A 12,196-nucleotide genomic window follows, 5' to 3' on the forward strand; every position below is an offset into this window, starting at 1 on the left:
TTTGGTTTAGTTCTTTTGACTAGGTAAGTTGTACTTACTCCTGAGTTAGGCTACCTTTTGTTTGTTGTTTTGGCCTTGGTTTCACCCTGAAGTTATAATATGCTCCCTTCCTTTGTTTAAATGCACTTATTGTAAATAAATCACTGTCACAAAGTATTAAGTGTGTGACGTGCTGCTTGGGGTTGGACGGGGATGGATCACCCTTTATGTTGTGGTCTGGCCGCGCCTAGACGGGCCATAACAACAGTAAAATAATTTTTTGCACATCAGGTCATCCTGCATATTAAGCCAGCATATTAAGCTACAGCTCTTTTGCACACATCTCTGTTTCACACTTCAATATTTTGTCTCCTTTACTGCCTTCATTTATTTATTTGTACTATTTGTATTTTTTCTGTTCTATTTCTATTGTATATATGAACCGGCATCTGAGGGTGGACAGCAAAGAAAGAATTTCATTGCACAGAGAAATGCTTTATTTTTTCTTTGAACACATGACAATAAACGCTTAGAATCTTGAATCTTAAATAATTTGGTTCGTATTTAATATATTTTAATATCTGTTATTTCTGCAGGGATTTACGCCAACTTGACCAAAGGAGGAAAATGACAGTGGTTTCACTGTAAGTATACCGTGTTACATTACATGACCAAAATACTGCTCTGCTTTTTTAGCACCACTCTGTTTCTAACCATCTCACTCTAATTTCCTCTAGGTTGAACATTCCCATGAATTTACGGTGAAATTCAATCAAGCTAGTTATGAATACACTGTTCAGTGTAATCAGCTTTGCACAGTGCTGGAAGCCATAAAATCAAATGAGAAATGCTGGGCTACACACTAAAACAAAGGAACTTTTTAAAAATAACGATGTAAAACAGTTCAAGAACCTCTGTGTTTATGGAGAAAAGGGAATAACTGTGGCTGAGGCTCTGAAGAGAGACGGTCGCTTCATTGATGATCTTGGCAACTTTGAGCTGTCCAACAATCAGGATCCCAAACGCCTCACTGTATGCACACAAAAGGTAGAAAAACTACACCAGAAACAATTCAAGATACGCCTTCCAAAAGATAAAAAAGAACACAATGGAAAGCCGCAAGAAAGCCCATCAAATAATTCTCAAAGTAAGTGTGAAAGAAGATCAGGGTCAGAGATCGTCTATTTAGCACAACAGGAGGGAATCCGTGTAAAAACTGCAGTGAAAGAAACCAGCAGTGATGCTGATACAAACAAGATTTATGAACTACTGCGTGAGCAGTTTCCAGATCTGAAACGATGGATGGAGAGTAGATTCCCTGGTGATTTGTATCAGGAAGCACTGAATCTCAGGAAGGAAAACTTTGGAAAGATCCAGCAGTCCTTCAGTGAAGTTCACAGAGTCAGGAAGCTGCTAGAACTGGGAAAGTCAGTTTGCAAAGTCAGTGTTAAGGATGTTTCTATGGGAACAGGCTTTGTGCTGTTTGATACTTTCATCCTGACTAGTGCACATTTTTTTGATGGTTACGTTGAAGGAAATGAGCTGCAGCAGGATGTAGAAGTGTTCGCTATTTTTGACTATGAGAAGTCTGAGCCAGAAACAAATTTGTACTACTTTAGAGCAGAGAATACATTCATTGACTTGGATGCTGAGCTAGATTATGCAGTTCTGGAGCTCAACCCTGAAGGCTCAAAACCAAACCAGCAAACAAGAGCACAGAAAATAAAGGCACATTTATGTTCTGTGCACACAAAGTGCAAATGGATCCTACATGTATCATTGAGACAGAGAAGAGAGGGCAGGCTATTGATGAACATTTGTATCAGTACAAAAACCTGGTCATCATCAAAACAATCAGTGATTGGCTCAAAGAGTATGGTATTGATGAAATATTGATAGGTGGGAGTAAAGCAGGAAAAGTAGCGACCTACCACACTTTCATGTATCACGGTGCCTCTGGTTCTCCAGTGTTTGATGGACTTGGCAGAGTTTTTGGTTTGCACACTGCAGGTTATATCTGTGATTCAGTCAACGGTGATAAGAGCGTCATTGAATATGCCATTCCTCTTCTTACTATATTTGAAAACTTTGTGGGAAACCTGAAGGAAAGTGAAAATTAGGAGCTGCTGAAGAAAGCTGAGAAGGCAGCAAAAAGAAACCCACACCTGAAAGAGATACTCAATGCTGAGGAGCCAATGGAAGTCAGTTAGGTATACAGATTAGGGCAAGTGGCAAACTATTTCTGATTGCAGAGATTCCTATTTGTCTAATGCATTATTCTTCAAAGGATTGAACACATAAGATCTAACCTGAACCTGTGCCTCTGGGGACCTGTAGTACATGACATAGGAGGATTTGGAGCTTCGTGAAGGTACTGTAGCCCTATACTGAGATAGATTACAGTCAAAGCTTACACTGCAGACATAACCTCATGCAGAGTAAAATAATTTATATAATAAGATTATTTCTGACTTTGCGACTGAAAAACACAGATACTTTGTATTTACCCTTTAAGGCACATTACAATGGGTGGAAATGAATGATATAGATGTGATGTTTTAAAACCAAGCTTGTATGTGGCCTTAGTTTAATGTTTAGATTTTAGTAGAAGTTTCTACTTAGTGGGTGTGTAGCTTTCTGTTCAGATGTATTACCCAGGGTTTTTATTATGTTTGTTTTTTTTGTTTTAAAACTACTGGTGGAAGGAAAACCATCCTTTGAAAATCATGTTTTTTTTACACCTTGTGTTTTAACATTGTTGTGTATGTTTAGTACAATGTAATACAAACCACATGCTGTTAACCTGTTTGTGACATGTTTAGTGGTGTCATTATGAACTGTAATGTTTCTTTGTTTTTAACTTTCCTTCCTGTTGAAAAAGGGAATTTGCTTATTTCAGGTCAAGATTCTTTACACTCTATTCTTGAAAACCCACACAGGAAAAGATTTTCTGTCAGACACATTTTGTGAGGTTTGGTGTACATGTCTTTGTGGCAAAACTTCCCAAAGATAAAACCTGTCATAGTGAGTAACACCAATCCTTTTTTCCTGTTATTATTTCAGTTCTGAATAAAATTAAAAAAAATAAATGCTAAACTCACCTTCATGTTAGAGTGGTTCAATTTTTTAAAACTGGTGGGAGAAACGTTTTGTTTCATCCAAGTGACTTGTTCAGTCTAGACAGTATAAGAATATACTTCATATACATATATGTCTATATATATATATGTATGTACATATATAGGGATGGGTACCGGTTCTGACATAAACGGTAGTAACCAGACCGAAAAGCAGCGCACATTTCGGTGCTTTATTTCGGTGCTTTTTTTTTACTGAGATGTCATACACTTTGGATTCTAGCCAATCATTTTACCTTTGCAAGCGTAGTAGGCGGGCCCAGGTACGTAGGTTCTTTTAGAGCAGAGCTACAGATTAAAAATGCCCAAGGCGAAGCGGTCAAAGTCTGGCTGTACTTCACAGCAAAAGATGCAAACTCAGCAGCCTGCAACAAGTGCTTTAAACTGATACTGTGCAAAGGAGGTAACTCCTCGAATCTGATGAAACACCTGGCGACGCATAGCGTTTTTTTTAAAAGCTGAGAAATGCACCGTATTTGATAGCTTGCTGCGAGACCTCACACCGAGCACATCTACTGCGGGTGTGGTGCCTGTTATCGGACCTGGAGTTAGCAACATCCCCCAAGAACCCGAAGAGGAGAGTCCTGGCCCCTAGCCCTGTCAGCGTAGCAGAAATGATGACGGATGATGATGGCAGCAGCAGCCGTTCTTCTCTGCGTGAGTAGCTTAATGTTGTTCGTGTGTAATTTACGTTGAGTAGGTTAACCACATTATTACATTAATGCATGTAAGGTGAACTAGCAAACACCGTCGTAGTTACATGCGGCTGTCTTCTTGTTTGATGGCAGATACTCCCTTCACCCTGGCCAAAAAGGCTAAAATGACCAAAGAAAAAGTGGAAAACAGCTAAACATGAGAGGTTTTTGGACAAAGTTTGTGTTCTCCATTGTTTAAGCACCGGCACCGTTTCAAAAGTACCGGTTTGGTACTGGTATCGGATAAAACCTAAACGATACCCATCCCTACATATACATATATATATATATATATATACACCTTTGGCTCTTGGCTAAGGCGGTCGCACTTTTCTCCTCTCCTCTCCCCCTTATCTTCCCTGCTTAGCCTCTTGTGTCCTTGTCTAGTCTCGTGTATTTTGTATTACTTTTCCCTGGAACACTCTCTCACAGTCTGTTCTCTAAAACCTAAAGAGGAATTATGGATTTGATCAACTGGTCCCTGAATGCAATTGACACCCTTTTCTCAACGAGAAGTCTGGGCTCGGGTGAGCCTGAGTGCTGAAGATATCTACCTATTCGGAACCATGATAACAGGGTTCTTGCTGATCGGAGCTGGCTTGGCCCTGTCTTATCGAAGATTAAAGAAAGCGGAATCGGCTGTTCAAACCCCCACAAGGCTGCCCGCTGGGATTGAATCGATGGGACGAGTGGTGAGTTCTCAAAATGGGCTCATTGAGCGCAGCACGGATAAAATCTTGGAGAAGCTTACGGCTGCCGTGAACACTCAGAATAAGACCTCTGAGCGCAAATTGGATCACATCATGGAGAAGCTCACAGCTCTCCAACAGGAGATTGAGAGACCAGTGTCGGACTGTTAGAACAGCTTTGAAATTCACATGAGTTGTTCGCACTAAAGTAAAAACCACCATCACTTCATGCGGCTACCACTTCGGTGCCAGCTGTGATCTCAAGGCTGGAGCTGAACAAAAACTCCCTGATAACAGACTGTGCTTAGACTGTTCCTCCCCTATGCAAGGCCACCTGGGTTGGCTGGAAGACTGTTTACTTAGCCTGGCAGGGCGAAGGAGACTGTCTCAGCTGGACTCTGGACACACACACACACACACACATACACATACACTGATACACACTCATCCCCCCTCCCTTTCCAAACGCCTTCGATGCTTGTCCCCTCCCGGGGAAGATGGCGGTCGACTGGACCAGCGCAGACATGCTGCAGGACCGGATGCGCTGTCTACACCAGCTATTACCCTTTACCCGCCCCTGTTGCTTGTCTTGTGTTTCTATGGTGTATTGATAGTCATGTGCTTTTTGTATGCACTGAGGTGGGTTTTTTTTTCTGTTCTCAAACTGATCTCCCTGTTGGAGCTCAGTCTGGGGGGAGTTCTTTTTTCTCCTCGTCTTTCCTCATGTTGTGTATTTTCCATTGTTATACCTCTCTGACCTGTCTTCCCCATGTGATGTTTGTGTAATGTATGTATGGTCGGAAGGGTAAGATGGCGCTGGCACGGCTGGCAGCCTTAACCCAATTTCCCTCGGGATGAATAAAGTATGATCAATCAATCAATCAATCAATATATATAAATGTATATTTTAAGACACTCCAGCTTGCCCAGCCACGCCTTACAGCTCAAGTATAAAACAGCTGTGCAGACTACACATTGGTGATAGTTTGATCAGAATGCGTCTCCGAGCGGCCTGATGGTGGACAGATAGTCTCCCACTAAGAGAACCAAGCTTACACAGTAACCGTATGTTCTCTAGCATATTGAGACTATCTTGCCACACCGGGGTACAGAGTTACCCCGTACATATGGAATATGTAAGACACTCCGCGAGGAGACAGTGTAACTAAACCCTCGAGAGTGAAGGTGCCAATGAACCACTGACAAATGTACTGATATACACACCACCTCGGTCAGGGCTTTGCCAGACGCAAAGGCCAACCCGGGGGGTGGAGGCAGCAGTCTGCAGACGCCAGACTGGCCTGAATCGGTTATGCAGGACCGCAAGTAATCGGCCGCTCAAGGTCAGCCCGTGAACCGTGAGGCAAACCGCCAGGGAGCACAGCACACTGAGCTGCCAAGTAAGATACCGCTGGTCGCATAAGCGTACAACAAGCGGGCAATACGCCAGATAGAGAGTCGGCACTACAGGCTGGAGAAGACTCACTCACCACAGCGAGGTCCGACTGGAGTGTAAGCCGGCGAAGCAGGCAACATGCCAGGGGAACACAGCCTGCAGTAGCAGGTCAAGCTAGGGATGAGACCTGTCCATCCACAGAGCCGAAGCCGGCCCATGCTGTCGACAGACAGGGAGGGGGGCTGGCAGCCTAGCCTGCTGAAATGGAGGGCTGAGCAAGGCGACGATCTGAAAGTCCAGACAGGGAGCCAGCGTTGCAGGCTGGAGAGCTCTTACTCACTGGCTGAAGTATCAGACACAGCGAGGTCTGACAAGCGTGTAAACCCACGGCACGTGGTTAGCACGCCAGAAAGCACAGGCAGTTGGCTAGGACGAGCCCGCGTGCATGCTCCCCAAGGATCCCCAGCTGGGGCCTGGGGTGCCCAGGGCCAGAACCCGGAATTCCAGGAGCAGAGTGAGGAGAGGAAGCGTAGCTCACCGAGCTGCTGAGTGGGGACCCCACTGGCCGTGCAACCCTGCAAGAAGCGGGCAACGCCAAACAGGGAGCCAGCCCTGCAGGCTGGAGAACACTCACTCACTGGCCGACGTATCAGACACAACGAGGTCCGACTGGTGTGTAAGTCGGCGAACTGCGGGCAATACGCCAGGGGAGCACAGCCTACCAGGCCACTCGAGCATGGCAGCTGGCTATCGCTGTGACAGAAACCTGCGAAATGCGGACGATGCTGCAGACGGGAAGTCGGAGCCGCCAGCCGGAGAAGCCGAGTCATAACAGATCCCCGCCTGGCACTAAGCAGTGACACATTGCCAGGGAGAGAGAGCCTGCCAGAGCAGCTCGGCCACTCAGTGGATGGCTGAGGTAGGACAAGGCCCAAGGCCTGTCCCAGTAGCTGAGCATCCAACCTGCAGCATCCCATGACAGGGGAGGGGCTGGTTGCTCAGTTCACTGAGGGCCCAAGTGGGGAGCGACCCAAGGTTTGTCACCAGCAAGAGTGGACAGTCGCGAGGTCTGACTGGCGTGTAAGCCAGCGAACCATGGGCAATACGCCAGAGGAACACAGCCCGCAGCAGCAGCAGGAGGGAGGAGGGCGGCTGGAGGACAGCTGAGCCTAGTGTCCAAGTCTTCCCCGCCTCACCTGAACACAGCCGTCTCCACACGCCTGCACAGGCCCCTCAGCACAGCGAGGTGGCTACAGGGTAGACAGCCAAGCATCATAAACATCAACCGCCTGACAATCAACCTCCACCGACCCAGGCCTCACAGTGGCGGGGCCATGTGAGGGAATGCTGCAGGAGGGGCACAGAAACCAGGCAACCCAGTCCATGTGTCCACCCGTACGGGCCCCACTCCAGTGGCAGCCAGAGGGGATGGAGCCTTCTTCAACATCCACCTCACGATAACCAACCTCCACCGGCCTAGGCCTCACAGAGGTGGGGCCATGGGAGGGAACGCTGCAGCCATCATCCCCATTTTAGCCTGAGAGGCACGAGATGGGGGAGGGCTCTCTGTGTCCCCAGCCTGCCTGCAGCTGTGGCATCTGGCCTGACACTGTGTTTGGGACCAGCAGGGGGCAGCCCAGGGACAGGTGGGTGACACCAGAGGAGAGGATGGAAGCTTCTTCAACAACCGTTTCCTGATCGTCAACCTCTACCGGCCCAGGCCTCACAGAGGCGGGGCCATGGGAGGGAACGCTGTGGGAGGGGCCAGCAGTGAATCAGCAAACAGGTGTGGGAGGGGGCCCAGCCCATGGTCTCCACTCCAGTGTCAGCCATTTTCCCCATAGTAGCCTGAGGCATGACGGGGGAGGGGCGGGCCCTTTAAATGCTTTCAGAAACCCCAAGCACGGTCTCGGTAGTACGTGCTGGCAACAGAGCAGTTCATGCAAGCGTCAGATGGGCTTCTCTAGCCAGCAAAGCATGCTCTGAGCTGCTTGTGGTTTTGTGGGGGGTTTTTTTTCCTTTCTTGCCCAGGCACAGCAACACTGCTCGTGCCCAACTTCAAGGCAAAAATGCCATATACAGACGTCCCAGAAGTTTGGGACGTGTGGGCTGCCATACTTCTGCTACCAAGCAAGGGTGCGGGGCTAAACGCTCCCACTGTAGCCAAGCTACGAGCGGAGTCCCGTTGGCTGCGTTAACCCGAGCTGCGGGTAAACGCCAGACAGGCTAGCAGACCGGAGAATGCTCACTCACTGGCCGAAGCACAGCGAGGTCCCAGCCGCGCAAAGCGGGCAAGACAGAGGGAACACAGCCTGATTGCCACACACACAGATGCCAGCTCGATCGGCGAAGGAACCGGGCAGCGGGAGACCAACTAGAGTAAGCCAGGGCCAAGGGAAAGCTAAGGGTAACCAAGCTAATGGGAACCGGGGCTAAGGGAATCCAGCTAAGGGAGACCAAGCTAAGGGAAATGACAGGGAAGAGGTTTGCGCCCAGGGAAGCTGACGAAAAACGGCTACCGGCATACAGACGCACATAGCAATCTCGAAGAAAAGTCACTCACACGCACAGCACAAGTGGAGATCAAACGATCACCGATGTCATGTCTGCACAGCTGTTTTATACGTGAGCTGTGGGGCGTGGCTGGGCAAGCTGGAGTGTCTTAAAGAAGTATCCATGCGCCACGACCAAGGGGGGTCGTACCCCGTACATATGGAATATGTAACGGTGTGGATAGATAGTCTCGATAAGCTAGAAAACCTCAAAGTGTAGTTCAGTTGATTATTCTGTGGGACAATTGAATGCTCCTCGTGGGCCGGGGCTTCCTGAGACCATCCTCTGTTACACACTGCACAGAATTACTGTAGGTCAGCAGGTCACATGTACTGACCCATCAACTGCTGCTGATTCAGGACACGTTGATGTTTCTGGTGGTCAGTACTGTCTCAGTGAAGAAGTAAATGTAGGCCCGGGCAGCTGACTTTCTGACTTTGGCATTTTGGCTGTAGTTTAGAAGGCAGAGCAGGTTGGAAGATTGGTGGTTCGATCCCCATCTGCTCCAGCCTGCATACCGAATATCCTTGGGTGAGATACTAACTCCAAGTTGTCTCTGATACATCCATCAGAGTATGAATATGTGTGAATGTTAGACAGAAAGCACTTAAATAAAAAGAGCATGGAAAAAAAGTTATTGTGTGAATGAGGCAAGTTGTGCAAAGTGCTTTGAGTGCTCACGTAGAGTAGAAAAGAGATACATACGAACCAGTTCATTCACCCAGTCAGACCAAAAACCAAATGTAATAACTCAGAAACAGCATCAGAGTTGCACTGGGCCACACTTAATCTTTACCTCAGAAGTACAGACATATGTTAAAAAATAAAAGAAACATTTATTCCAGACATGTATATACCTTTTCTTTTCTGCTCTTCCATGAATTGTATAACAATAATTCCTCATTATAAAAACATTTAGCATAATCAGGACCCACATAACCAGCATAAAACTGATATATAGATTAACCGAACAAAAAGGAAAAGGAAAGAAACCTGACTATAAAGAAAAGATGATAAAATAAGAGAGACAATAAAACTTTACAGACAGGGAGGGACACTTTTGATGCTTTCTTCTGTAGCTGATCGTGCAATCAGCGCCTCTTCAGGCTGTATAAATAATACAGCACCAGCTCCCCCATGTGGCCGTTTCACCACACTAAAAACCACCCCTCGTTACAGAACAACAAAACATAACCTTACTGTTTTAAGGCAGGAAAAAGAGTTTATCACTTCTGTTGTGCTCATTTGTTGTATCTGAACATTTCTGTATACAGGAGTGCTTTGGGAAAATGGTTTTAGATAAAATTGAGGTGGATGAGGGAGAAAACATTATCTGACTGACTAGGAATTATCTCTTTCTAGTTCATAGATCATGACTAACTGAAAACATTAAACTTTGTTTATCTGAACATTTATCTGAGACTTCTACTGTGAAGCAGGATTTGGGATTTGGAGAGGGTTAACCTGTTTTTAAAGGTGCTTCACTTCCTATTGAAATTCATCACCATTGTACCTCAACCTGGAGACCTAAACCTGTTACCTATGGCCCAACTACTTCTATTGAAAAAAGCATCACCATTTCTGGAAGAGTATCAACAAAGAAACAGATTTTCAGTGGGAAGAATTTTATTCTTAACATAACCAAAAGCTGTTTCACTGTCCTCTATGAAAAAACTTTAGACTTGCATTTGGTTTATTTTAAAGGTTCTGGGTTTTGTTTGTGATGTCTGTGTTGAAAGGTTCTGTATGAATAAAATTTTACAGTGAGGCCAAAAGAGGACTTACTGAGAGTCTGCTGAATAGATTAAAACATGTGACCTACTCACAAACCCTTTCCTCCAGACTGACCAACTGTGATGTCACTTTTGTTGTGTGCAACCATCAGCAAAATAAGACAAAGGTAAGCACAACGTACCTGTCAGACTATAAACACATTTCTGTTATAGCGCTCACTGTCTTAGCGATTATAGTTTGTAACAGATATATACAACAGTTATTGCTCTGAAGTATCAAGGACTTATTGAGGCATAATTCGGCCAGGACAGATTTTTTTAAACTATAGTTTTAAAGGAAACAGTTTAATGATTGAATAGAAACATGCTTACGAAACCTCTGTTAACTCAAACAAGCCACAAAAATATAAGTGACAGTCACACTCGTGCCATGTGTTTCAGGCAGAGCAGACATGTCTTGACATGTCTTGAGGTGTCACTGTGATTTCATTGGGTTGAATTTGGAGGATTTGGGATGGGCTATTTTCTGATTTGCTCCCAGCGAAGAGGCGCCAGCATTGACTGCACCGATTCACGACTCGCACTGAAACGGTCAAAAGACTGAGCACTCACCCCATTTTCGCTCTTATTCATCCGATCATCAACTTTAAGAGCTGTTGTCACAAGATCTTGTGGATCTTTGCTCCACTTCCCACCTGCTCTCAGCGTGTGTTTGTAAAAGCCAGCGGCTCTCTCAGTCTGAGCCAGGGCTGGACTGGGACAAAAAATCGGCCCGGGCATTTTGACTAGAGACCGGCCCGCCAGGATAGAGATTGAAAATGTGACGTCATTCAGGGGTAAAACCGCAAAGGATTCTGGGAACTTGTGGCAAGAGGTACTAGTGCACGCAGGCTTTCAATATTGAACTCAGTTACACAGCGATAAAAAGAGACCCAAAAAATGGCAAGAAGCTGTTGTATTATTAACTGCAATAGCCGGTCGCATGACAGCCACAGGAAGACGACGGGTAAAGAGATCGTTTTTTTTATCGGATTACGTCGTTGAAGAGAATTTTTTTAAGCCACGTTTCCGAAGTCAGAGCCGACAGATGGTCTGGATATACCCAGAACACTCCAGCTCACATGTTAGTCTGCTCCAAGCATTCCCACAAAGGTCAGTGTTTTGTAGTAGTTAATACGTCAGTTTTCTTAACATAATTGGTGATATAGGTTACAAGCACGTCTGGCGCTGAACAGAAATTGTCGCGCTATGCTCCTTTATTTATTGTGCATAAATAGTGAATTGTCCTGACACAATATTGCGTTTCGCTTCTGTTATTACCACGGTACATTGACAAAAACATATACTTTTATTCACAGGATAAAACAGTTGTTTTGTAGCACTAATTGTCCAGTACGATTACAGCATACAATATTATTGTCACTGCTACATTTCTGTAATGCGTACCAGAAATTATTTCCACTACTAATTAATTACCGTTGAGCTCAAAGGTTATATTAATAAACGGTAACGAACGTGTATTTATGACGACGATTTGTGAGACTGGTAAACTTACCTTTGTTTGTACGATGGTCTTTCGTTCTACACAGTGCATTTCAAGGTCCTGTACCCATCCGTTGGTAAACTGTACCTGGGCTTGTTGCAGTGACCTGAAGTTACTAAAAACTTCATGAGTGTATGCACTCACTCCAAGAACCGTATAATTATAAATCTGAGCGTGGTGAAAGTTGGGCAGCACCCTGACGTCTTTTGTCCACTCTGTGTGCTCCTAAGGGTCTGACCCTTTCCCTCCTTTGATTTTTTCCTCGTATCTTTTCTTTGCCTTTTTGTCGAGTCTGTCTTTCTACGGACCGGCATTGTTCTCCTTAGTTTTGTACAACCAAGAAGGTATTGGAACCGGAGAATGAACGTTTTGCGGTGCTGCAAATGCTTGCATTTGATGCGGTACTTGGATTGTTTTGCCACCAGTTCCCGGCATGCAATGCGCGAAAGTCACGTGATCTGTCAATCGCTA

General features: G+C 45.5%; 1 protein-coding gene across 1 annotated transcript; it reads left to right on the top strand.

Annotated features, from left to right (window-relative positions):
• The first annotated feature begins 819 nt into the window (after window positions 1-819).
• LOC120433965 (serine protease FAM111A-like) lies at window positions 820-6,445 on the top strand. The gene is made up of 2 exons (XM_039601185.1): window positions 820-1,707; window positions 6,098-6,445. Exons 1-2 carry the CDS (start codon window positions 820-822, stop codon window positions 6,443-6,445), a joined length of 1,236 nt encoding a protein of 411 aa, XP_039457119.1.
• The last annotated feature ends 5,751 nt before the right edge of the window (window positions 6,446-12,196 follow it).

This window comes from Oreochromis aureus, linkage group 3 (genome assembly GCF_013358895.1).
Source record: "Oreochromis aureus strain Israel breed Guangdong linkage group 3, ZZ_aureus, whole genome shotgun sequence".
Classification (NCBI taxonomy): domain Eukaryota; kingdom Metazoa; phylum Chordata; class Actinopteri; order Cichliformes; family Cichlidae; genus Oreochromis; species Oreochromis aureus.

What these genes read in the sequence shown, in the direction of transcription:
- LOC120433965 (XM_039601185.1), top strand. Translation starts at nt 820, where the DNA reads ATGAGAAATGCTGGGCTACACACTAAAACAAAGGAACTTTTTAAAAAT. An exon ending in CAAGAGCACAGAAAATAAAG is followed by an intron (nt 1,708 to 6,097) that starts GCACATTTATGT and finishes GTCCATCCACAG; the next exon opens with AGCCGAAGCCGGCCCATGCT.